At 36.5% G+C, this 27301-nt stretch overlaps 1 protein-coding gene and 1 pseudogene across 1 annotated transcript; both read right to left on the bottom strand.

Annotated features, from left to right (window-relative positions):
- Positions 1-2387: 2387 nt before the first annotated feature.
- On the bottom strand, positions 2388-7472 carry LOC125272276 (annotated as a pseudogene).
- A 1344-nt stretch (positions 7473-8816) lies between these two features.
- LOC125272209 (gastrula zinc finger protein XlCGF7.1-like) lies at positions 8817-19642 on the bottom strand. The gene is made up of 3 exons (XM_048196930.1): positions 19153-19642; positions 13826-14231; positions 8817-8826 (listed from the first exon to the last, which is right to left on the bottom strand). The coding sequence occupies exons 1-3, from the start codon at positions 19385-19387 to the stop codon at positions 8817-8819; spliced, it is 651 nt and encodes a 216-aa protein (XP_048052887.1). The 5' UTR covers positions 19388-19642.
- Between the last annotated feature and the right edge of the window lie 7659 nt (positions 19643-27301).

The following is a 27301-nucleotide window of genomic DNA, read 5'->3' as shown; positions in this document are numbered from 1 at the left end:
CCTTTACATTCAATCGCGTTTGGTCCCATTTATTTTTGATCACAGTGCATAGGCTACACATACAAACTTTTACTCTCAAAGTGCGCACATTTATAGAAATACACGTTTACCTCAGATTTCATTAGATAGAATTTATAGAACATGTACGCAGAGTTTCATAATTACCGAGGTCATAAAAAGTAGTTTGCTAGGGGGGTGTAGGGGGCATGCTCCCCCGAGAACATTTAGATTTCCTTGGTGTAGCCTACAAGACCAACAAATTGGATAACAATAGCTTTAAAACCATGTCAACAAATACATGCATGCACAGTTTTGAGGCAGCTTTAATCGCATGTTTGGCAATTTCATTTTCAAACGACGGTCATTGCTCGTAGTTTCTATTGCGCTTTATTTAAGCTATAATAAAGTAATTATGCAGCGCGCGCTGGCGCATTTGCGCATGCAATTCTTGAGCGCGCGCCACGAGCACAGTATAACGACTGATTGGACAGTCGTGTTATTTTTTCTGAGTTTTACCGACATAGCCTGACATCATATCATCTGACCGCAGTTCACTGTTGTTCAACTGAAGCTCCCTCGTCGTCACCTGTAGCCTACCTTTTCTGCGTTCGTTTGACTTGCGTCTGGCGCTGAGGCGAAGTCGGAATGCGCGTCTGAAAAGTGTTCCGTTTGTTGTGTCGTAAAGAGACAGTTCTATATAAATGCAGCGTTTTACTCGGCGATGTTTAAAAAAAAAAAAAAACGATTTTTATTTTTGGTATTTTATATGCTCTGTTGGTGGTTTGTGGAGTAGCATCACCCAGGAGGGATATGTTTTTATCCCCACCAGGGATAAAGATAATTCAGCAGAGGCAGGGATACATAGACCAGACCATAAACCATTTATAAATTAATTTTAAACAATAAAACATTTTGTCAGAACCTAAAGTAAATTATCCCTACATGTTTTGTTTGTGTAATTTGCTTTTTGAATCGTGGAAAAAAACGTTATTTCTATTCTAAAAAAATACAGATTATCCAGACTCATAATCATTTTGATTACACTCATGCTGATATTGTACTATTTGATGATCGGTAGTGGTTAGCTAAATATAATCATTCAATAAGCATTTAGGCTACAATAAGGACTTGACTTTAAATATATAACTTTAAAAATATATATTAAATAGATAATAAAAATAACTAGATAGCTGGCTGACTAAAGTAGGCTAAGTTTGAAAATTATATAATTTGTACATGGAGTTATTATATAAAAAATACTTAAATTCTTTACAATATGGTGTTGTTTTAACAGTCAGTTATGTAAGTTTCATGGTTAATAGCTTCTAGCAACATTAAATCCAGGAGAAAAGGCAATTCTAGAGAAAAAGCATGTTTGATTTACATATAGGCTAACAAAGTTTGAGCGCGCACAGCCGCGCACGCAATATCTGCAAGAGAAAATAACGCCACGGAAACTGCCTCAAATTAACTATAATGACGAGAAGAAAGCCGTGTGCGCTGCAGTCAGAGGTTCTTGATTCTCTAACGACTTTTTATTGGTTAAAACAAATGAGAGTTAGGAACCCGAGCAACCACCGGATTTCGCTGCATTGAGATGCGCGTCCTGGAAACGGGAAGCCTCGGGTGCCGCTTCACATTGCCACTCACCGCATAATAACGAACTCTCACGCGCAAATATATAAAAGCAGAGGCTACATGTGAAATAATCAAACCAATAAGTCTAAAAACAGCTGTTGCATTTTACCGCGCAGCATATGCATCAGTGTAACAAATCAACATAAAAAATAAAAAATCGCTCTGAAATCTGAGGGGGCCTGCATGTTAATGAGGGGGCCTAGGCCCCCTCAGGCCCCCCCGTGGCTACGCCACTGGCGTATACACTGCTGGAAATCAAATAGAGAAGAAGAAGAAGAAGAGAGCTAGTTCAAGATGGGCATTTATGGTTAAAACATAAATATTTAATTTTATTTTTAGAAAATGACCGACCGTTTCGTTAGATTAGACCCTTATTTCTCATCTGGTATTGTTTAAAGCCCTTTGAAGCTGCACTGAAACTGTAATTTTGACCTTCAACCATTTGGAGGTCATTGAAGTCCATTATAAGGAGAATAATCATGGAATGTTTTCATCAAAAACCTTAATTTCTTTTCGACGGAAGAAAGAAAGACATGAACATCTTGGATGACATGGGGGTGAGTAAATTATAAGGAAATTTTCATTCAGAAGTGAACTAATCCTTTAAGTTGTGATAGCAGGTCTCCTGAATTACTTTTTAGAGGGCAGAATGACAGGCTTAAGCAATTCATTGTTGGAGAAACTCATATCTAACTGTGATCAAAGAAGTAATCTGAGAGTTATAAGAGTTTCATTCTGTGTCCACTTCGTTAGAAATATGGATCCAAACTCTCAATAGCATCTTGTTTTTTGTATGTTCTCCATTCATCTGGGATCTCCCCACTCCTCTCAAATGTTTTTCTATAGTATTTTTCCAGATCTTTCTGGAATCTGCACACAAACCACTTCCAGTAGGGCAGTTCAGAGAGATCCGGGATGATGCTCCAATTTGCATAAAATCCTCCTGCACTTCTGTATTCTCTCCAGGGGACTGTCCTTTCTGAGGCATTGTGATGAAATGATTGATCACTTGCTACTGCGGTTGTGCAGATTTGAACAGACAAGTTTGTTGTTCCTTTGTAAAACCACCCATTTAGGCCAATATTTTGATGGAAAGGAACACTGTGATCTCCAGGATGGTTTTCCATGGTGTTGGTGCAGATGGCTCTACAGAACGGACACTGAACCCAACAGCACTGACAGAAGTGATCAATTAGAATCTCATCTGGTCTGAACTTATAGTTCAGTTTTACTGAAAAACTTGTGTTGAATCTACGGCTGAAGTCAAACATTATAGCAGGAATTTCCTCTCTTATCACATCTTCTAATTGATTAAAATCATTAACATTGTCCTGCTTCACTCCACTGAGGTCTTTTACAGAGAAGATCAGCACATCTGAGAGCTGCTGTGTGAAACTCTTCAACCACAAACCAACATCTCCACTGTTCATTTGAACATGTTCAGTAGATTCATGTGCTGCTTTCATGATTTTCTGCTGCAGGAGTTCAATGTTCTCCTTCATCTTGGGTAAAACACTGACACTGAACTTATCAGTGATGTACCGTCTGACTTCATCTCTGATAAAACTCTTGAAGTGATCTCTGGGATAATGAATGTAGTTCATATATTTGGCAAAATCCTCCTCTTCTGCCAGTGTTTTCAGGATGTGTTTCTCCACATTTGATCGGTTTCCATTCAGTGATTCACAGTTTGTTCTCATTTCATCGGTCAGATCTCTGGCAGTCTTTTTGTAGACACTCTGCTCAATGGGCTCTTTAAGTTTCTGGCAAATGTTCTCACCAAAAATGGCAGCTGATGTTGCTCCATGACAGTATTTTTGAAAAATACTATAGTACTCGTGTCTCTTATTTTCCAAATAGAGAACAGGATCATTGGCTTCTTTGAACATCCTGTGTTGTTCAGTGATCATCTTGTTTGATCTCTTATAGATGGAATAAACCACATCCATGAAGAATTCATTCTTGAACACAAATTTCACTGCTCCTTCTTCATGTTCTGTTATTCTCCTCTTGATATAATCTGCGAGTTGTTGAATGTAGCTGATGTTGTAGCCCATTTTTGAAATGTTAAATGACTTGATCATTGAGTCTGTATGTTGAGCAACACTGTTTACTAATGATCTTATTTGGACTTCATCCTCTGGAGACAGAATTTCTGCATATCTAGATGTTTCTTTACCAGCTCTGCAAGCACCCTTTACAGTCTTTGAAATCCCGCTTTTTGCCGACCTTTTTAAAATAACATATTTAGAATAATTTGGCACATTGAATATAGTGTCGAACTCACTGTTCTCTTTCCAGTGGTCTACTTTGAGACATATCTGATAGATGTCATAGAGGATCTGTTTTATATCTCTCAGTATATCAATGTCTCTGATTGGTGGAGTGTCTTTGATGATCTTCTTCATCCACTGTTTCCAAAATGAGTCAAACTCTTCCTTTAGTGTTTCTTCATTTGCTTTGTCTTTGACTTTTAAGGCAAGTTCTTTACTCTTTTTAAAAAGATAGTTTTCATTTTGCATCCTCTGATCATCAATCTTTGTCTTTAGGTGTCACTGCTGAAGAATCTCATTTAATTTCCTCTTTGTTTCTCTCACAATGTTTTCCTGAAGCTCTTTGATTTTGGTCTCAAATGATGTTTTCCACTGAATAAGCATATCTTTTTCTATGCTTTTCTGAAAGAATTCTGACATTGATTTTTCCACTTCTTCACTTGTCTTCTTCATTTCTCTTTGAAGATCTGATTCATCAACCATATGAATTGCTTCATTTTCTATTCTGTTGTGCAGTTTGTTCTCAGTTTTCATCATGGCACTGCAAAGCATCCAGGACCACTTGCTGTATTCGGTCTCCAGTTTCCTATAGGCTGAAATCTCCAGTGAATTTTGAAAGCTGAAGACAAACCGTTCATTCAGTAAAGCCTCCCACAGATCTTTGATACGGTCTTTTAGCTGTGTCAGCATCATTCTTTCTGATTTTAAGGCATGAGACATAATAGTTTCCTTTAGTTCTTGAATATTATCACAGTAGTCTGGGTTTGGTGGTGCCATGGGTGGGCTGCCCTCCCAGAGCTGTGCAAAATACTTCACATCATTCTGAACATCGAATCTAATGACATCACTGAAACGTTCTGCATCACAAACTTCACCTTTAGCAGCAACTTTTGTCATCTTATTCAGTGTCTCCTCCAGTCGTCTCCTTCCCTCCATGTTTTTATCTGCAGCAGTGATGTCTGAAACGTTCTGATGCACAAACACACAGCTGGGATTCAGTCTCACCTTCTTCATCCTCAGGAAGGCCTGAACAACAATCTGAAGAATGTCCTGCATCTCAGATGGGTTTTCTCCATAGATGTTGATCAATGTCAGATTCGCAAGACCTACAACAAATGTGGCCAGTTCATTGTCATGATCTCTTGTTGATCTTCCAGCCAGTTCTAGAGCACGAAGACCCTCAGTATCAACAACCAGAATATAATCAAAGTTCATCTGTGTTTTCATGTCGTCTGACACTTTGACCAGCTGCATGAAAGCTCCTCTGGTGCACCTGCCAGCACTGACGGCAAACTGGAGTCCAAACATGGCATTCAGCATGGTGGATTTCCCAGAGCTCTGAATCCCTAAAACTGACAGCACAAAGACTCTCTGGTCTCCCAGTTTCTGTCTGAGTTCATCTAGAACAGCAAAGATCCAGATCACAGGAACATGACCAGCATCTCCATCCATCAGCTCCAGTGGAAATCCAGAGATCATCATGTCTGCTGCAAGACTCGGGAGAGCAGAGAAGTGAATCTGCAGGTCTTTCTTGTTCTTCTTTACAGATGAACATGATTCATAGATCTGACCGATGTCCCTCATGATGTGCTCCAAACCAAATGTTGCAGCTTGAAGTTCCTCAGATATTCTCTCAAGTTCAGTTTGTTCAGCTTTAAGTTGTTTGGATTTATAATGATTCTCTTTCAGTTTTAATATAGTTGACCACTTTTCATCATATTTGTGATGTAGAGCAGAAAGATCAGCTGATGTATATTCATCCAGGAGGATGCTGAGCCATTTGAGGGAAAACATAATCTCATTATCAGTACGTGAGTCTGTTTCATTAATAAAACAATTCATAAATTCACTGATTTTAGATTCATGCTGCTGTTGACGGATTTTCGTCATGGGTTTTTTTATTTTACTTATGTTCATTTCTGTCTCATTTCCTTTAGGTCGATGTAGTTCTTTGTTCATCTGACACCACTGATGCCACAGCTTCCCCTGATGAGGCAGAAATATATCTTTGATTTTTTTAGTTTGATTCTTATCTTTAAGTAAATCCATGATTTTTTTTCTGCTTTTTTTCTCTTCTTGCAATCACAATCAGCTTTCTCATCTACTCTGATGTCTGAATGTTTGGACACATCTTCAAGTCTGAAAGTGATAGATGAATGTGAGAGACAATCATTTATAGCTTTTCTGAGTTCATCACATACATCTGACTGATTTCTGTCTTTCAGACCAATTTTGTATTTTCCTTTCTGTGTCTCAAAGACAGTATAGTCATCTTGAGCAAAAAGGCAAATAAGTGGCTTTGAGTCCTCATAGAGTTCTTGAAGTTTTTTCATGCTTCTGTCATTCCTCTGAAGTTGTGGCAGAACAACAACATTGACTGAGGCCATTTTAGAGATGATCTTCAGCTGTTTCTCATGGTTTCCTGCATCACCATGTAGATTACAAAATGCAACACAGTCAGGGAATTTATCCGTGTTTTTCCCAGAGGGGCAGAACCAGGCGATCTCCACCATTCCATCCATCAGTACTCTGCTTCTGCTGCTGCCTGGGCAGTTCCTGTGGAAGAATGTATTGTGTTTCTCATTGATCAGACTGTTCATCAGATGAGACTTGGATGAAGTCACAGAGCCAAACCTGAAGAAACACACCATTGGAGTTTGTGCCTTGCAGATCGACTGGATTTGACTGATTATTTCATTGTTGGTGTTTGTCATCTTCCAGCTCTTGTTAATTTGTCTAAATGTCCAGAGGGGAAACTCAATCTTTTGTGTGAATGGATCAGGAACAAGCAGAGGCAGAGCGTACTGACACTGAGACAGTTTAGTGACCATCAGCTGCTTCAGGAAAACATCAGCACAGTGAAATGCGGCCATCTGAACATCCATCGGGTGAATTCTCTCCAACTGACCAGTTCGTCTGTTAGACGGAGTTATTGAATTAAAAAAAAAAGAGTCAGAATTAGCCTCTTCATTTAATGAATTAGAGCTTTGTTGTTGATTGTGATCTTCCTCAGTGGTCTCTTTAGTTTTGATGTATCTTGCTCTGTAGTCCATCATCAGTAGTTTTTGTAGGAAAGACTGAATTAGCTCTTCTTCTGCACAAGAATCATGGGACTGCATTGAATGAGCAGATATCTGTAGAACATCTGAAGGTCTCAGTGTATTGAGCTTCTTGACGTCAAGATGGAGTTTGTGAAATAAATAATTTTTTTCATTCTTTTCTGTTGTTGGTATTGATCTGATCTTCTGATGATTCATAGTCATGTTTTCTGCCTGTTGAAGAAATAAACATTTAATTTACTTAAATCATTTACGTTGGCTTTAAACTATTTGATAATATCACTAGTTTGAACTTTCTTGCATTTTACAGACTGCAGTTGATAAATTGGTCCTAAAGAGCTGAGAGTTGAGCTCCAATCCTGAGAAAAAACAGCTCACCTGCCTATAGCCTTAGTCATCATGATTAGCTTGTTCAGGTGTGTTTGATTAGGGTTCTTGCTGAACTCTGCAGGACAGTGGCTCTCCAGGGGCCTCATTTATAAAAGGTGCACATGCACAGATTTGAACAGGACTAAAATCTGTGGCAACATTCATACCTACAAAAACGGTCTTTGACATAGAAAAGTGCTTTGCGCCACATAAGGGTCTGAGCAGAGTACCGCAGGTTTTTTGGAAATCTAAGCCATTCTTGCTACTTGTCTATTCTATATTAAAAAATTTGGATTTATTAACCGTCATTTACTGTACAAGGTGGAGAAATGAAACAATACAGCTGGCTCATTTGTGATTTATAGATTTCACACCTGAAAGAGAGGTGTATGCACATTTTCTGTGTATGTTTGTTCTATGAATTACATGTATGCACAGTTGAGAAGCTCAAATGTAGGACCATTTCTACGTAACAATTTATAAATGAGGCCCCAGGACTGATGTTGCCTGATTAAGTGGAATTCACTTTTAAATTTCACACTGTGACTGATATTGCTGTTATAGTGTGTTGTGCATACATGCTGTCTTTTTTTCAGTATTTTCCAATATTTTCAGTATTTTAGTTTCTTATAAATATGACTTTTTAAAGTTATGATAACCTCCAACTTGCCTTCGATCCACAACAGTAACATGCTTAATTTATTGGGTTATTTCAATTATAAAACATTGCAATCATTGTTTGGTAAAGTAACTTTTAAAAGTAATGCATTACAATATTTTGTTACTCCCTAAAAAAGTAACTAATTGTGTTACTCAGTTACTTTTTATGAAAAGTAATGCATTACATTACTTTTGTTACTTTTTCTCACCTGGGCAGGGTTTGATTGCTTGTTTTTAATAACAACAATAAAAGTTACATTTTGGCAAATGTTAAGGCCCTTTCACACCAAAAGTGAAATGAATAAGCCTCAGGTTGAAAGAAATGCATATTTATGCCTGTTCAGTAGAGGGTGCAGTTCAAACAAACATTTCAGCTGTGTCGCCATTCTGGATTAAAGAAGAACAGAATACCGGAGAAGGAAGTTCAACACTCTTATTTCTAATTTTACTCTAAAGTAATTTTTGCTTATTATAGATCATGGAATGTCAGCAGCAAAGACATTGGTTAATAAAGTGAGATCAAATACATAAGTATATGTAAATACATTATTTATATATATATATTATATACACATAATATGTATATATACATTATACTTATATATTTACATAATTTTTATTTATATATATAAATACAAGTATATTTGTGTAATTTAATATAGTTAATTACAGGTTTGCATAAGATTCTGAGATTGCATTTCACTGTCTTTATTCATTATGTGGAATACTGAATGTTTTCATGAAAAGTGTAATGAGTAAATGCATGTTCACATTTACAATAACCATGTATACACAGTGCACACAACACCTCTGCACTTTATTTCACTCTACATAGGGACATGAGAGCTGTTAGTCAATAAATTTGAAAAAGTAACTTAGATATTTTGTTGTAAATTTGAAAAAGTAATGCGTTACTTTACTTAGAGCTGAAACATGACAAACCAGGGCCCAGATCAGGACGCAGACAAACTGGCTAAACCGACCGTCTGCTAGCCGCCTCACGTCACAGAACTCAAATAATTCACAGCACATAGAAACTCTTTCACCTAGATATTATCACATAGAGACTGTGTCTGTACCTCGAACTAGTAAATACAAAAAACTTCCAAAACCTTTTAAGGGTAAAAATTTAATTGATGTTCAAAAAATGAAAATCATAGATAAATCAGATAAACAAATGATAAAGCTTGGGTTACTGAATATTAGATCTATTTCTTCAAAAGCACTTATTGTAAATGAAATTATCACAGACAATAAACTAGACTTGTTGTGTTTGACAGAAACCTGGCTAAAACCTGACGATTACATTACTTTAAATGAATCTAGTCCTCAAGGTTATGATTATCGACACAATCCTCGACAGAAAGGCAAAGGGGGAGGTGTTGCTGTAATTTATAGTAATATATTCAGAATCATTCAAAAGAATTTCAAATATAATTCCTTTGAAGTGATGGTGCTTTATGTAACATTATGCAAGTTGACATTTGTGCTGGCTACTGTATACAGGCCACCAGGGCACCATACTGACTTTATCAAAGAATTTGCTGATTTTCTATCAGAGTTAGTACTGGCTACGGATAAAGTCCTTGTTGTTGGTGATTTTAATATCCATGTAGATAATAATAAAGACACATTTGGATTGGCATTTGCAGACATTTTAAACTCTATTGGAGTTAGACAACACGTGTCAGGACCCACTCATTGTCGTAATCATACCCTAGATCTAATACTGTCGCATGGAATTGATGTTGATGCTGTTGAAATTCTACAGCAGAGCGATGATATATCAGATCATTATTTAGTCTCGTGTATAATACAATTAGCCAAGGCTACAAAACCACCACCCAGTCATAAATATTGTAGAACCATCACGTCTACCACTAAAGATTGCTTTATAAATAATCTCCCCGAGCAGTTTCATCGCCTTAGTATACCTGACAACTTAGAAGAACTCGATGCTGCAACAGAAACTATTGGCTCTCTCTTTTCCAGCACATTAGATGCAGTCGCTCCTTTACGTCTAAAGAAGATTAAGGAAACTAATCCAACGCCGTGGTATAATGAGCACACTCGGGCTCTAAAACGAGCTGTTAGAAAAGCTGAACGTAGTTGGAAGAAAACAAAACTAGAAGTTTTTCGCCTTTTGTGGAAAGAAAAAATGATTGAGTACAGAACGGCTATAAGAAATGCTAGATCTACTTATTTTTCAAATCTCTTAATAGAAAACAAACATAATCCTAGGTATTTATTTGACACAGTGGCTAAATTAACTAGAAACAGAGATTCAACTGCTGACGTTTCCATAGAGCACAGCAGTAATGACTTTATGAACTTCTTTACTTGCAAGATTGATAATATTAGAGAGAAAATTAAAAACATGCAACCGTCTACAGTTTCGCTTCAGACAGTGCACTGTAGTGTCCCTGAGGTAAAACTAGAATCATTCGCCGCTATAGGAGAGGAAGAATTATCTAAACTTATCAAATCATCAAAATCAACGACATGTATGTTAGACCCAATGCCGACTAAACTACTGAAAGAAATACTTCCAGAGGTCGTAGGTCCACTTCTTGATATAATTATTAAAAAACCTCAACTAGATCCGAGAGATTTAGTCAATTACAGGCCAATCTCGAATCTACCTTTTCTGTCAAAGATACTAGAAAAGGCAGTTTCAACACAACTGTGCTCCTTTTTAGAAAGAAATGGAATCTGTGAGGATTTCCAGTCAGGATTTAGACCATACCATAGTACTGAGACTGCTCTCGTTAGAGTTACAAACGATCTACTCCTATCATCCGATCGTGGCTGTATTTCTCTATTAGTGTTATTAGATCTCAGTGCTGCTTTTGACACTATCGATCACAACATTCTTTTAAAAAGACTTGAAAACTATATTGGCATTAGTGGAATTGCTTTGGCATGGTTCAAATCGTACTTATCTGACCGTTATCAGTCTGTAGTAGTTAATGAAGAGATGTCGTATCGATCACAGGTTCAATATGGAGTACCACAAGGCTCAGTACTAGGACCGTTGCTTTTCACTCTGTACATGCTGCCCTTAGGAGAGATAATTAGGAAGCATGGTGTTAGTTTTCACTGCTACGCTGACGATACTCAGCTCTATATTTCCTCGCGCCCTGACGAAACCTACAAATTCACAAAACTAACAGAATGCATAGCTGACATTAAAAACTGGATGACAAGAAATTTTTTATTATTAAATTCAGAAAAAACTGATATCCTAATCTTTGGACCAAAAACTTCCTCACGAAAAAACCTTGAATACTCTCTAACACTTGACGGGTGCTCCATTAAACCTTCGTCCTCAGTTAGGAACTTGGGTGTGCTCTTCGATACCAATCTTTCATTTGAAAGTCATGTTTCTAGTATCTGTAAAACCGCCTTCTTCCATCTAAAAAATATATCTAAATTACGACATATGCTCTCAATGACAAATGCGGAACAGTTGGTTCATGCATTCATGACCTCAAGACTAGATTATTGTAACGCTCTACTGGGTGGTTGTTCTGCTCGGCTTTTAAACAGACTACAGTTGGTCCAAAATGCGGCAGCTAGAGTTCTTACTAGAACCAGAAAGTATGACCATATTAGCCCAGTTCTGTCAACATTACATTGGCTCCCTATTAAACATCGTATAGATTTTAAAATCTTGCTACTTACCTATAAAGCTCTAAATGGTTTAGCTCCCCAGTACCTAAGTGAGCTCTTAATGCATTATAGTCCTTCACGTCTATTGCGATCTCAGAATTCAGGCCAGTTGATAATACCCAGAATATCAAAATCAACTGAAGGCGGCAGATCCTTTTCCTATTTAGCACCTAAACTCTGGAACAATCTTCCTAGCATTGTTCGGGAAGCAGACACACTCTGACTAAAAACACATCTCTTTGCTCTTGCATACACATAACACATTATCAATACATTTACATTTTTCAAATCCGTTAAAGGATTGTTACGCTGCAATAATTAGGTCGGCCGGAACCGAGAACATTTCCTATAACACTAGATATACCTGTACATCAGAATAAGAATGGCATCTACGCTAATATCTGTCTCTCTGCTTATCCTGAGGTTTTCCGGGTGCTGGATCCAGGCCGTATCCAGATCAGATGGAGAACCTGTGTCTGGACCTGACTACAACGTAGCCCAGGAGACAATGGGCCTACAGATCCAGTTCTGGCTGCATCTATAATTCAGATTTTTAATCCCCGTATCCGCTTACATATATTTATATATAATCTATTTTTAATCTCTATAATTAAAATGTATAATTCAGATTTTGATCTCCATATCCATTTACATATATTATATATATCTTCCAAGGGGTTTTTTCCCTCCTAGGACTTTTTTCCCAGTGTTAGCACGCTGGGTTTTTCTCCTAGGGGGTTTTTTCCACCCCTGGGAGTCAGCCGACATTGGCTTAATGTAGCACCATCTTGTATATGTTACATATTACCACGCTTGTTTGTACAGCTCATTTTTAACCACTTCCCTTTTTTCTGTGCTTCTAATATGTAAAGCTGCTTTGAAACAATTACCAATTGTAAAAGCGCTATATAAATAAATTTGACTTGACTTGACTTGACAGAAACACATTTCAATATGCCATGAAGTACCAAACATGCGAGACATGTTAAATCATGCAGCTTTATTCTAAGTGCTAATGTATACAATTAACGCCATGAAACAGGAAGTTGTTGTAATTCAGGCATACAATGTCCGATCTGCTCCAAACGTCACACGTTTGATAATATTTCTGGCCTGAACACATCTATATCACAATATTCGTTTATGGTCAAATGCCAATTGATGGCAGCAGGAAGTGTGCCACTTTGAAATGACTTTGCCATAATTCTCCTGTATTTACTCGATTACATGCATGTCGCCCACTATTCACTCTTTTCCTAAGGCCAGTGGGTGGCGGTTAGCCCAGGTGCGAGGGCTAGGGTGCTTGCAGTTTAATTAACATTACATTTGCGAGTATGACTCTCACTTGGCTTGTGAATGAGTATAACTTGCACACAGCCACTTAAAAACTGTTCACAAGCTTCTATGGGTTTGATTTTGGCCATCCGATTCTTCTCCATAGCCATATGGGAAAGTGAATATTTACACCCTACCAACAAAGAAATGGATCGACTTCTGTCAGTTTTTGAACACATTTATTTATTCTGACATTTTCTACCATATGATGGCTGAAGCTGCAGCACGTGACACTGTTCTCATGGTAACCAGATCAACATTGTAAACAGAATACTACAAAACTGAAGTGAAAACACCAAATAATCATTCAATGGGATAAAATATCTTCTCTTCCCTGCAAACAATACCATGAAGAATATTTAACCAAGTCAAAAACAAATAAAGTAAGCAGGTTCCATATTCATTTCAGTATCAGCAGACACAAAACGCTATAAAAGGTGACAACTTTTAAAGTTAAAAAGAGATACAAGTTATGTAAATGATAAAAGCTCATTCTGGTTTCTCGGTTTGATAGATTTGATCAACTGTAAATGATGCAAAAAATAGGAATTTTGAGTTTGTAATAGTAGCGTAAGCTTTGTAAACTGTTGTGTCAACCTCGATTTATTGCAATATTGAGCTGTTCAATTTTATTTTGATATTAGAAAATAATGAATCAAAACTTGAGGCTTTTCTCCAGTGTGAGTTGTCATATGGTCTTTAAGGTTTCCTTTTTGACTGAATCTCTTTCCACACTGTTGGCAGGTGTAAGGCTTTTCTCCAGTGTGAACTCTCATGTGGACTTTAAGGTTTACATTTCTAATGAAACTCTTTCCACACAGTTTGCAGGTGAATGGGCTTTCTCCAGTGTGAATTCTCATGTGGACTATAAGGTGTCCTTTTTGACTGAAACTCTTTCCACATTGTTGGCAGGTGTAAGGCTTTTCTCCAGTGTGAACTCTCATGTGTTGCCTGAGGCTTTGCTCCCGTTTGAAGCCATTCCCACACAAAGTGCAGGTGTAAGGCTTTTCTCCAGTGTGAATCATCATGTGGTCTTTAAGGTTACCTTTTCGACTGAAACTCTTTCCACACTGTTGGCAGGTGAAATAACTTTTAGTTCCTGTCTTTTGAGCTCCTTTTTGTAAGGAAAACTTTGTTGATTTTTCTTCACTCATTAAATTATAATGTTCTTTCTCTTCATCCCTTTCATTAAGTCCAAGACTCGCCTCTCTCAGTCCCATCAGGTCTAGGACAAAAATAGACAAAACAATTTAGACATTTAAAGCATCAAAACCCACAACATGTTTGTATCCTATGGATCAGGGATGGGCAGCTTTGGTACTAGAGGGCCACTCTTTTGCAGAGTTAAGTTTCATCCCTAAACAAATACACCTGCCTGTAATTTTCAAGCATTCCTGAAGACTTAAGACTGATTTATACTTCTGCGTCACGCGTACACCGTAGGTACGCCATAGGCTGCAGCCTGCCGTGCACCTCTTCAAAAATGTTACACATCTATTCTAAAGTATTGTTTAGTGTAAAACATGCTGAAGATCAGCAAACAGACTGTCAATTAATTAAATGATTAACTATTTCCCCACAAAAGCTGTTTAATCAGCATAGTGAAGCCTCTCATCCATTGACATCCATTCAAAAAACAGCCTCTGGTCTTCTTCCCTGCGTACCGCTGGGGCGGAGCGTTAGCATTAGCCGTTATGCTTTTTTGGCTAAAGGTTGCAGGCTTGCCTTCCAGTGGCTTTGGATCTACATTTCCAGCAGAGTTCAGCTCCAACCCTGATCAAACACACCTGAAGCAGTGAACTAAGATCTTCAGGGGCAGGTGTGTTTGATCAGCCCTTCCCTTGCTAACTTCCCTCCATCTTAAGGACTCAGGTGTACATCATTGTTTACACTGAACCAACACTGGCAGAATCTGTCTAGCTACTTTAACCCTTGTGCAGTCTTCATTTGGGAAGTACACTCAGGATCTTTGGGGTCTCCACAGACCCCAGGCAACAAAATGTAATTTTGTAACAAAATAATTGTCTTAAACAAATGTAATTTTACTCTGTTCATTACTTTTTTCAACATTTGTGCAGAGCTCTGCATAATTTTTTACTTTTAAAACTGCACTTTCCAAAAGATGAGCAAAAATCTTACACTAAACCATGTCAAATTATCCATGTTATCCCCATGAATGAAATTTAGAAATTTATAAAGTGAATTGTACATAAAAAGCTGTTTTTGAATAAAAACCTACTTAAAAAAAGGATTTATTTATATAAATTTAAAAGATCTGATAAATCTTCCAAAATATGAAGTAAATACATTAATAAACAGAGTAAAATTATGTTTATTTAAAAAAAAAAAAAAAATTATTTTGTTACAAAATTACATTTTGTACCCTGAGTGTGACTTTTTTTTCTACACTAATATAAAAACAAGATATCACTCCATTTTTTTTTTTTTTTTTGTAGATCTAGAAAGTATTAATCCCTGTACAAAGTTTCATGTCATTTGGACAAAGACTAAAAAGACCCCAAAGACCCTATAAGGGTTAAATGTACCTCTCTAAGCTCTTGATTGCTTAGAATCTGCTATGGAGCTGATTTGCAGATGCACTTATGTTCCAGAAAATACTGTAACTATAAAATGATCATTTTAAAGGCTTGACTATGTGCCACACTTATTGCTGCTAGCTGGTGGCACGATAACCATTTCAGGGTTCCCACTCTTTTTCAGCGATCATTTTCCAGGACATTTTAAATTTTACTATGGCAGGAATAAAAGACAAGGATCACACTCTAAAGTAATATATTGCTCTCTAAGTCTTTAAAAGGCGTACAGTTTATTGCCATGATTTATTGCCCTGACTATAAAATCAGTTTTTAATATGAGCTCTTAATCATACATTATGACTATGGAAGCTTGTTTCCGCCACAGAATTTAAAAAAAAGTTGCAATTACCTTTTTCTGTATCTCATTATTCTGACTTTTTTCCTCGCAATTGACCCTTCGCAAAGACCCGCCCCCCTTAGTTACTGTTGCTTTGTCCGACAAGCCGTGGCGCTGTCACGCCACAGACAGTGAAAATACATTGCAGAGATGTCAATATACACAATTTTTCAAGTTTAACTCCACCAAAGTTAATCTTCTAACTCGTGACTGCTTTGTCGGACAAAATGGCGGATTCTGCGTTCTGATTGGTTAGATCGCGTGTCAATCAAACTCCCGGTGAAGGGTCAATTGCGAGTTTATCTCACAGTTATGCAATTTATAATTTTGACTTTATGACACAATTGCGAGTTTATATATCATACATAATTATGTAAGCTCTGAATTTTTTAGAATTTTGAGATAAAAAGTTGCAATTACCTTTTTTATTTTTTTATTTAGCAGCAGACACTTCCATAGTTTATTGCCATGACTTAACTATAAAATCAGTTTTTAATATGAGCTCTTAATCATACATTATGACAAACTGTTCTCGTTACTAGTAAAGCAAAAAATATTGGAACTATTTTAATGTTTTGTTTAAGTCAAAGACAAAGTCGATGAACAACAAAGAAACCCATAACACGTAATTTGTGGCAGGTCTACACTGCGTTCCAAATTATTATGCAAGAGACAAATCAGTAAGATTTCTATACAATAAACATTCAGATTTTAGTTTTTCTAAGAAAATGTTTGTTCGTTTATTTATCCATGTCTTTTTAGATAACTGGTATCAATCTCAGACAAAATAATTTGCCAGGTCTATGGAAACCCTACTTAGAGGTTGTTCCACATTATTAAGCAAGTCACAGTTCTCATGCAATATGGGGAGGAAGAAAGATCTTTCTGAAGATGAAAAGCATGAAATGGTGCAATGTTGTGCAAAAGGCATGAAAACAACTAATATTGTGTGAAATTGAATGGAGATTATTGAATTATCATAAGATTTGTGAGTGATTTAGAGCACAGCAGAACTCGGTCAGATAAAGGCTTATTGAGGAAAGTTTCTGTCAAAAAAATTAATTGTATTAAAAGGGCAGCTATAAAAAAGCCAGTGTTGAGCAGCAAACAGGTATTTGAAGCTGCTGGTGTCTCTGGAGTCTCAAGAAACTCTCCATGCAGGCTGGCAGTTGTGCATAAAGATGCATTTTAGCCACTCCAAACCAAACCTCACAAAGAGAAACACTTACAGTGGGTTTAGAAATACATGAAGACTCATTTTTAAATAGCTTTATTCACTGACTAATGCCGTACTACAATGGATGGTCTAAATGGATGGATTTCTGGATGGTTGGTGAATGGCCACCACGTTCCAACAAGACTGCGACGTCAGCAAGGAGCTGGTGGGTGATGATTTGGGCTGGAATACTGGGAAGTGAGATGGAGGGTATTAAAATGACTTTTGCAAGAAATGTGGAGTTCATAACTGGCCATTTTCAGCTATGGTATAAAAAGGAGGATAGTGCCTTCTGAAATACTATGCACTATCCCATGCTGCAAAAAAACACCACAGCAATAAAACTGTTTGAAAATGTATTTCTACACCCACTGTAAATGTTTCTCTTTGTTAGGTTTGGTTAGTGGTGTCTAAAATGCATCTTTACACACAACTGCCAGCCTGCATGCAGAGCTTCTTGAGACTCCAGAGGCACCAGCAGCTTCAAATACCTGTTTGCTGCTCAACACTGGCTTTTTTATAGCTGCCCTTTTAATACAATTATTTTTTTTGACAGAAACTTTCCTCAATAAGCCTTTATCTGACCGAGTTCTGCTGTGCTCTAAATCACTCACAAATCTTATGATAATTCGATAATCTCCATTCAGTTTCACACAATATTAGTTGTTTTCATGCCTTTTGCACAACATTGCACCATTTCATGCTTTTCATCTTCAGAAAGATCTTTCTTCCTCCCCATATTGCATGAGAACTGTGACTTGCTTAATAATGTGGAACAACCTCTAAGTAGGGTTTCCATAGACCTGGCAAATTATTTTGTCTGAGATTGATACCAGTTATCTAAAAAGACATGGATAAATAAACAAACAAACATTTTCTTAGAAAAACTAAAATCTGAATGTTTATTGTACTGAAATCTTACTGATATGTCAATTGCATAATAATTTGGAACGCAGTGTATTAGTTATTTCTGTCCCATCCAATGCTGGTTATCATCATGTCAATCTATATAATTTTCAAACTTCAAGTTCTGCACTGTTGTGTAAACTCCTGTAATAATCAATGAAGCTGGCTACACTGCACAATGAATCTCTTACTTACCTTATATCACGTCAAAATTATTAGTTAGCAAGTTACTGAATTAGGTAGCTGCTTACTAATTTACTAACATTTTCTGCAACTTGCGCGGGTATATTTGTATATTTGTACCCGCGGTTTTGTGGTCCAGGATCAGATTTAGTGTGCGTTCACGTTTGGTTCGATTAAAACAAACCCTGGTGCGATTGCTCAGTTAGTGAGGTTCATTTGAATATGTGTGAACGCTGCCATCCGAACCCTGGTGCGCACCAAACAAGCGGGCCGAGACCGCTGAAAAGAACGAACTCTGGTGCGGTTCGAATGATATATGAATGCAACACGGACCAAAGACATGTAAACGAACCAAAAACAGGAAGACGAGACCCTAAAAACACTAAATACACACAGAACGAGCGCATTAACCTCAGCACACAGCACTGTTTTGGATGTTCGGTAAGTTCCGTCTCAAAATAGGCAATGCATCATAAAATCCGACCAATCACGTTGTGAATGTATCCCTGTGCCTTTAGGTTCGGTATCTTTTGGTTCGGTGATAAAATTGCTAATCTGAATGCTAATCGGACCAGGACTAAATGTTTTTTTTTCTTCTTTGGTCCGGACCAAATGAACCAAACGAACCAAACTACAAGTGTGAACGCACCCTTAATGGAAACACTGAATTTAAAGTGATGTAGTTACACATTACTACATTTACTCACTATCGTAATGAGTTAATAATGCTTAATTACAAGTAACCAAACCCTAACTCAAGTAAGTGCACTTGAAGAAGTGAATTGAGTGAATTAGGACACTTTTCTGTAAAATTATACTTCTGTATATTCTCTAGCCTATATCTGTAGAGCTGAACATTTTTATAAGGATCAAATGACTGAGTTCAGCTGTGAGAATAGAAACCAACCTGTTTGTTCCTCAATATCTTCATGTTTCACTCTGAATGTTTCATCAATCTTCATGTCTTCAGACTCCTCTTTAATAATTATCTTCATGTCTTCACTCTCCTCCTCTTTAATAAACACCTTCTTTATATCTTCACTCTCCTCCTCTTTTTTAATCTCCATCTTCATGTCTTCGGTCTCATCTTTAATAAACTCCATCTTTATATCTTCACTCTTCTCCTCTGTTTTAAACTCCATCTTTAAGAGAATAATTAACAGAGTTAATGGTCTTAAATGACCTGGTTAGACAAAATCTCTAAAAACTAACGCTGCAAATGAATAAACTTCATATTTAGGCATTTATGACTGATGAAAACATGTTTAGTTAGTTTGTTAGTGTTTGTTGTTCTCGTTCATGTTCACTGTTTGAGCAGCACGAGTCGTGATTCACTGAATCATTTCTCAAAGTGTTTGATTCAATTGACTCGGAGTTGAAAAGTTCAGTTTCTCCATCATGACTCTCCAGAGACTGAACTCGTGTTCATGATAAACTGATTTATGATATATAGAGAGAAATGAGACGCAGGTTTACTGTTTCTCATCAGTGGATGAGCTTTACTCACAAAAATATCCTCCATTACAGTTAGATAAAGAATCACAATGTTACATTAAATAGTAAATAAACTCACATCGCTTGTTTAAAACAAAACACACAACTATTAATCATTGTACTGTTTCTGTCGATTAAAACAGGTTAAATTCTTAAAACAAACCTTTCTTCAGCAGAATCACAGCAGATGCAGGATCGCGGCGCAGTCTTATGACGTCATGCCGTCACTCCAAAATAAAAGTCCTGTTCAGACGCTGCATTGTCTACAATCACAGAAATGCATAGACTTTTACCAGATAATCTTTGTATTAAATATGATACGAACAAACATGGTAAAAAGGTTGTATGATTTCATTAAGCAGAGTTCATTCATGGGTCATTCCTGGTATGCAGTAACATTTTGGCTTCATAAGTGTTAGAAAAAAAGGTACATGATTTTTATGTTTTTTGCATTCTACCAAAATAGTGACGTTTAACTATTAGGATACATATTGGTCAAGCTCGGTGACTCAAAAAATAATAATTATAGGTAGATTGTCCAGACACTGGCCATGAAAATATTCCACCCTGTTAAGGACATATACATAGTCATCACAACATGTTAATAATGTAAATGTTAAACAAAAATGAGCTTTTCTTGGATAGTATATGTCACTTATGCCATCTTATTATTTTTTTTTATTTTCAAAACAATAAAAAAACAATTATTGATGAATATAATATGTCTTGATTATTAAGAATAGGTACTTTTTTGTGGCCATTTTTGCCAATAGAGTGGTAAATAATACAAATTTTTTGTTCAAAAACATATATATGCTGTTAGTCCTCCTCACCTCACAAAATAAGACAAAAGTATGCCAAAAATGTAATGTTGCTGTCAAATTATTATATAAAATGACTAACAGGATGGAACGGAGTATAACAGGGTGGAACACCAGTGTTAACAGGTTCTAACAGTGGATGAGCTTTCCGTCATTGTCCTGCAGTGTGTCCCATCTATAATTTGTGGAACTGCACCCATATAATATTGTTTCAAAAAGTAAAAAATAAAAATCATTTGTTGTTCATGTATTTTCTCAGGTGAGCATTATACTTAATTTTTTTTTTTTTTCAGGTAATTGTGGAATTCCTATTATTCGGTTTTCTGTGGTGTTTTCTTAAGTTTGTATTAAATTAATTTTCAATGTTTCATCAGATTTCCTATTGTTTGTTTGTTTTTCAGGTGAGTGTAGTTTTTTGACACATTTTTGTAATACTTAGTTGAAATTAAAGACAAAATTACCACGATAAAATTACACTTACCAACAGCATTTCCTTCACCTTTTCCTCCACACTGTTCTCACTGACAAAGAACAGCTCCACAACTGATTCCTGGAGCTTAAGCTTGTTAAAGAGCGCCTCTGCATCAGGGATGTCCTCTCCTAAGCACACTAGCCTGTCAGCTGACCGCTTCAGGGTCCCCCCAACACCATCCGGTGCCCCTTTGCCATGATTGGCCTCAAAGCCTCTTTTGAAGGGCTCAGTGGAAAGAAGAAGAAAGTTTCCCTTCTGTCTGTACTGAGTTGCCGGCCCATCAGAAGAAGTGGAGCCGAGTCACCTGGGGAAACTTTGACTGGACCATATCCAGGACTGGATCCAGGTGTGCCCAGATTGCCGGTGGATCATGTCTCCGTGAAGGGGAAATGGAGCAGAATGCTATAGGATTCTGTGCTGCTGTATATAATACGCCAGTGTGCAGGGTTGCCTGCTGATGGGATCCCCCAAAATGGACAGACTGCACTTCATTTGCATATTTGCACAAATAGTTTTCACTGAAGTCCACATGAATTAAACATTCATGGTCCTTGAGATCCTCTCTAACTTGCCTATAGGCCTTATACTGCCAACGTATGTTGAATAGATGTTGCTTGAATTTGACCATTTTATCCTGGAATTGATCAACAACTTCCTCCTCCATCTTGGTCAGTTCTTTTTTGACAGTTATTATCGCCTTCTTCTCCTTATCAGATGTGGATGTCTCGGTTGACCACTGATTGAGTAAAATGGCATTGTTGGAGGCAGGTCTCACCATGGTCACGGCAGTAGTGCGGTAACTTAAACATACGCTGTATGCACAGATATTTGTGATAAAATCAACATTTTTCTATTAATCAGATGTCCCTCACACTAATTCAGTTTATTCCAAACATAAGTTACATGAAATCTCACACTTTTGCTGTACTAAAGCCTGAAATGGGCACTTTTTGTGACAGCAACCTCATTTTTTTTTATCAAAGGCTTCAGAATATGAACTAAAATCACGATTCTTATGATTGCTCTGAACATTTCAGACAGAGTTCAACAAACTTTAAATTAATTTTTCATAAACTTAAAAAAAAAAAAAAAAAAAAATGTAGGTGTGACGGGGTTGTGATTTTTTGCACAAATTGGCCACTGCTCTAAATCTAGAGAATAAATGGAGAGCACATGGCATGCATAATATTAAGGAATCACGAATAATGTTGAAATAAAGATCATTTTAACTAGTAATAGGTTTCTATCTTTAATTGAATCATTAAGCTTGACAAACACAATTTCAAAACATAATTGAGTTATACTTATCAAATAAAATGGTAACTTGCCTGTGTCTGCTCACATTGTTCAGAAGACGTCTATGATGTCACTTCCTGTTAATGATGTCATATAAGTATCAGTTCATTATTTTTATAGGGGAGAATGGTTTGTGTAACGGGATTGAGTCAAATACAACAGGCTTGTTTGAGATGAGCAAATTCTGCGCAGAACCGATCACCGGTGATCACCGCGAGATGCATGCTGGTTAGAATTGTGTCCGAGGGTGGGCCGCCTTGCTCTGATGTCATGCCGACGTGTGTCAAAAACCTCTCGTGAGCGATTAGAGGGTTTTTTTTTAAAAGGAAGAACTTGATTGGACTGCACTAAACCAAGAAATCAGTATATCAATTGTCATTATAGAAATGAAAGTGCAACAAAACTAAATTGTCCCCCCCTGGTGGGCATTGTTTCATTCCATTTAGCGGTTCTGAACTGGAATGTGCAAATGCCAAAAAAACCTAATTACATTATTGTTTGAGTGGCAGATTCGTCGAATAGGTTTAAGACTTGTGGGTGAAATTTGGTGGGACCCCCACTGAACACTTTTGGGATGGAGCCTGTGTAACTGGTTTGCTATATGGACCTTACCTAATGCACAAGCAACAGAAAATACCCTCAATCTAAATAACCAAATCATTTTCATTACATTATAGTAATTTAATTACTGTAAATCCATGTTTGTATGCAGCATATCAGAAAGCATAATTCTCCTCTAAACCTGGTATCATTTTAGCAGCAAGTCTATAGCCAAAAATATATTAGACATTTTTATGAATGTGTGTCAGACAACAGTGTTAGGAATCAGAGAGCTGGAACTGTTGTATCTGTCATTAAAACCTCAGTTACCTGGTCTACAGTGAAATATTGCTCCGATTTGTCATAAGTGAGTAAATGTTGTGTGACACTATCTGTATAGATCATTAAGAAAGTAAGCTTTATCTAACTTTTGTGCATTATCAAATGTCATGATTTTTAACATTGTATTTCATCTTTTCACAGGAGATGTCGAAGAAGCTGCCATAGGGACATTTCAAGAACGATTACGAAGGGTTCAATCTTTGAGAATTCACACATGGACCTTTCTGCCTGGCTCAAGATAATGCATAAGTCAGTTTATTAATTTACTTATTTGAATGTATTATTTTATCGTTTGTATGTTAAAACGATAGTTCTATTTTCACCCTTAGAGAATTTTAATTTTTAGATTAGTGTGTCTCACAACCTTCTGACACACGGCAAATTCAAGAAATATTTTTTTTATTCTGGACACATTATACATTGTAGTATCATTTTACTTGTTTACTGTTTTACTGAGTGAAGGTTGTGGCTATTTAGTGTATGTTTTAACACCAACACATTTGTCAGTTTTGCTCAAGGTCATAGAAAAAGACATTTGGACATGACTGAGGAAGGGGTTTGTGGCAGCAGTGCATCAATAACAAACGTGTATGATGCTCTTCGCCACTGCTGCGTTGCTTCTGTAAAATGACTCAAGAGAAGAAAAAAGATTGAGAAAATTGGTGGTAGACATGCTTTTGTTGTCATTGATGAAAGCAAATTCTGCCACAAAAGAAAGGTACAACACTGCCGGTAATGAATAATATAATAATAACATGACTGTATAATTTTTATTTGACTATTTCTAGTACAACCGTGGACGATTTGGGAGAACCTGGCAAAGAAAGCATTCATGGGTCTTTGGAATGCTGGAGGTGAAGGCCAAACGTCGAAGACCAGTATTGGAGCTGGTCAAACAACGTTCCAGAAGGCATCTGATGCCCATCATTCGAAAGCATGTACGAACTGGGACTCAAATTCTCAGTGAATGCTGGAGGGCATACAACACCGTGCAACAGCATGGTTACATTCATTATCAGGTTAACCACAGACGTTTCTTTGTCCATCCGCGAACGGGCGCCCACACCCAGCACATGGAGCGTACATGGCGCACATATAAATATATACCGCTTCAGGGGAAACCTTACCAAACAGTCATTGTGAAGAAATCTACATCTCATTGAATGGAACTATTGGCTTGGGAAGGATCACAGACATGGACCCATTGGCCGCTTAATGCATGACACTAAAAAAGTATATAAATTTAGATGAAACCAAGCTAGATTTAGTGGAAGAAAGTGGAAAAAAAAGTTCTTTGTCATTGTGTGATGTTCTCTGTTCTCAAATACTGTACAAAATTCTACTCACTCTAGTTGAAATGTTAGGTTGTTTTTGTTTTTTACATTTCTTCTTGTACATATTATTTTTTTATAATGCCAATTGACATTAAAGATGTGTAAAGATCCGGAATTATTTGAGTTTCATTTCATATATCATACAAACGTTCTATGTGAAATTTTAATCTTGCCATTTGACGTGATATCTATACTTGTTTATAAGTAATAGTAATCTGTCAAAATCAGTAAAGTACCTGTCTTACAATTGAACATTTATATAAATAATAAATAGGCACAAGGTTTGTTATATGGAGGACGACACCTGCAAAAACAAATACGGAAGTAAATCAATACATAAATCCACAAAATAATATATAAATCGACATTTCTGCACAAATAATTATAAGGAAGTTAAATGTGCAAGGAGGAATAATTAACTAAATAAAAAAATATTGGGGTAAATTAAAAAAATGTTAAGGAGAAAATTGGCTTTTTTTTCCCTTTGAACCGTTTATTTTTATTTATTTTTATGTTGCTCCGTGTTCATTTTCCTTGCCACCATGTGCTAACATGCTATTCCGCCACACACAATAACACATTATCTTCAGAAATATGAAATAGAATTTTAATAGAATTTTAAAATATTTTCTCACTCAAACCACTGCGTACCTGCTGCTGCTTCTGATTGCTTTTAGAGGGAAAAACTGCACATAACTACTGGTCTAGGATCAGAAAATATTTGCATTTTGGCGAAACATATTTGGCAAACGATCCAGTGAGTATCTATGTTTGCGCTCTGAAGAGCGACAATGCTTTACAACATGTTCTTACAGCATTGAGCATTGTAGCTAATCACGAACAAATCTGTTGATTTCTGGAACGAATTATGAGGGAATATTTGCCAGCGTCTACGACTCAAAATCCACTCACTGCTCAAAACGATTTTTGTTTTATAACAATTATGTAAATTGTTATGTAATTATTCAGCCAGTGTAATTTATTGTTGCAGAACTTTTTGAGATCGTATTCTGATGTTTGATTGACACCCTCTTATTAGCATGTTTCGGCAAGTAAATTTAAATACGAAGCTACATTTAAAACAACAATGAATAAACGTTTCAAAGTAAAAAAAAAAAAAAAAAGTAAAATTTCAGCTCAGCATTTCCTTTAAAAAAAAATATTTTCCCCAACATTTGTTTTATTTGGTTAACTATTTATCCCCTTACACATTTAATTATTTGAATATTTTTAATGAATATGTAGTTTTATATATCTATTTATGTATTTATTTGCACCTTTATTCATTTATAATTGTGTGTATTTATGTTTTTGCGTACTTATTTGTTTGTTTGTTTATTTATTTATTTTTGTAAGTTTCGTCCATGTTATGATACTATTGTTTACTATTTTCCGTCCATGTTATGATACTATTGTTTACTATTTTTCGTCCATGTTATGATACTATTGTTTACTATTTACTATTGTTATGATACCATGTTTTGTCCATCCATGTTAAGATACTATTTTTGTTTAAGTGGAGTTATTTTTGAATACTTGTGGTCAAATAAAAAACGCCACCTTTATTGGATGTTACCATTCTGCTTTAACCCAGAGACAGTTCCTCCAAATTAAACTGTAGCCTTTACTACAATTTAAAATGAAATAATACATTTTATTGGAGGGATTATATTGTATTGTTAGTACAGAAATGTGCGACAAAACCGTAATTGTTTGCCCCCTGGTGGCCATTATTTTTCATTCTATTTAGCGGTTCTTAACCGGAACATTTGAAATGGCTAATTAAATTGTTACGTGAGTCGCAGATTCGTGGGATTGGTTTAAAACTTATGGGCGAAATTTGGTGGGAAAATAAAGAGGAGGGAAACAATCTTAAGTTTCTTGTAAGGGCAAGTCATTTAAAATGATTAAAAAAGTCAGAGTTCAATTAAAATATATTTTCAGCAGCCAAATTCTTTGAACACGCCCACACATGCGACCACATTCATATATAAGAAATTATTATAAACATAAATAAATTACAGGAAACATGATTAATTCACCTCCATATTGCGATTAAACTAAATAAGTTACACTCTTAATGGCAATAAGAACTGCTATGTTCCGGTGAAAAAAATAAAAATAAAGAGCGCATATATCAAGATACTTACTTGCTTCTTTATTTGTAGTACATAACGTCTCATCTGTAGTCATCCAAACGTGCGCTCCTTTGTTTTCTTCTTTGATCAGCAAAGTTGCCTCACGCATCGCGATCACAGAAAGATGGCTGAAAGTGCATTTTTCAAACTCTGGGCTGCGTTCAGCCCATGGTTCAGCCCCGACAAAACGTTGCAAAATGTTTTTTAAACGGAAACGTTCTGATGATGCAGGAGTTGACACTATGGCAGCTGAGAAGGCCATTCTTTGTGTTCTTTTTGAAGAATTTTCGGAACCTGATTAAATCGGTATAAATACGTGTTTAATACTGCAAAATACGCTCGATGTTACAGTCACTGCCCTTGCCGTCCAGAATAAAAGAGAACATCCCAATCGAGTGAAGGATCACTTCAAAACAGCATTTTATTATCATTGGAAACTCCAAAAATAAATCTATCCAAAATCCATGTTTAAAGACGAAATTAAATGTCATAATTCTTTAGAAAACTTGCATTACGTTTTGATGAAAGAAACAAAACTTTGAATCAGTTGAACCAATGCTTCACTAAATGATTCAGTGAATCACTCGAAACGACTCACAGGCAACGCCTGCTGGTCAAA

This window comes from Megalobrama amblycephala, linkage group LG1, assembly GCF_018812025.1.
Source record: "Megalobrama amblycephala isolate DHTTF-2021 linkage group LG1, ASM1881202v1, whole genome shotgun sequence".
In the NCBI taxonomy this organism is placed as follows: Eukaryota; Metazoa; Chordata; class Actinopteri; order Cypriniformes; family Xenocyprididae; genus Megalobrama; species Megalobrama amblycephala.
The sequence above is the reverse complement of the archived record's forward strand: the minus strand, read 5'-3'. Positions and strand labels throughout refer to the sequence as shown.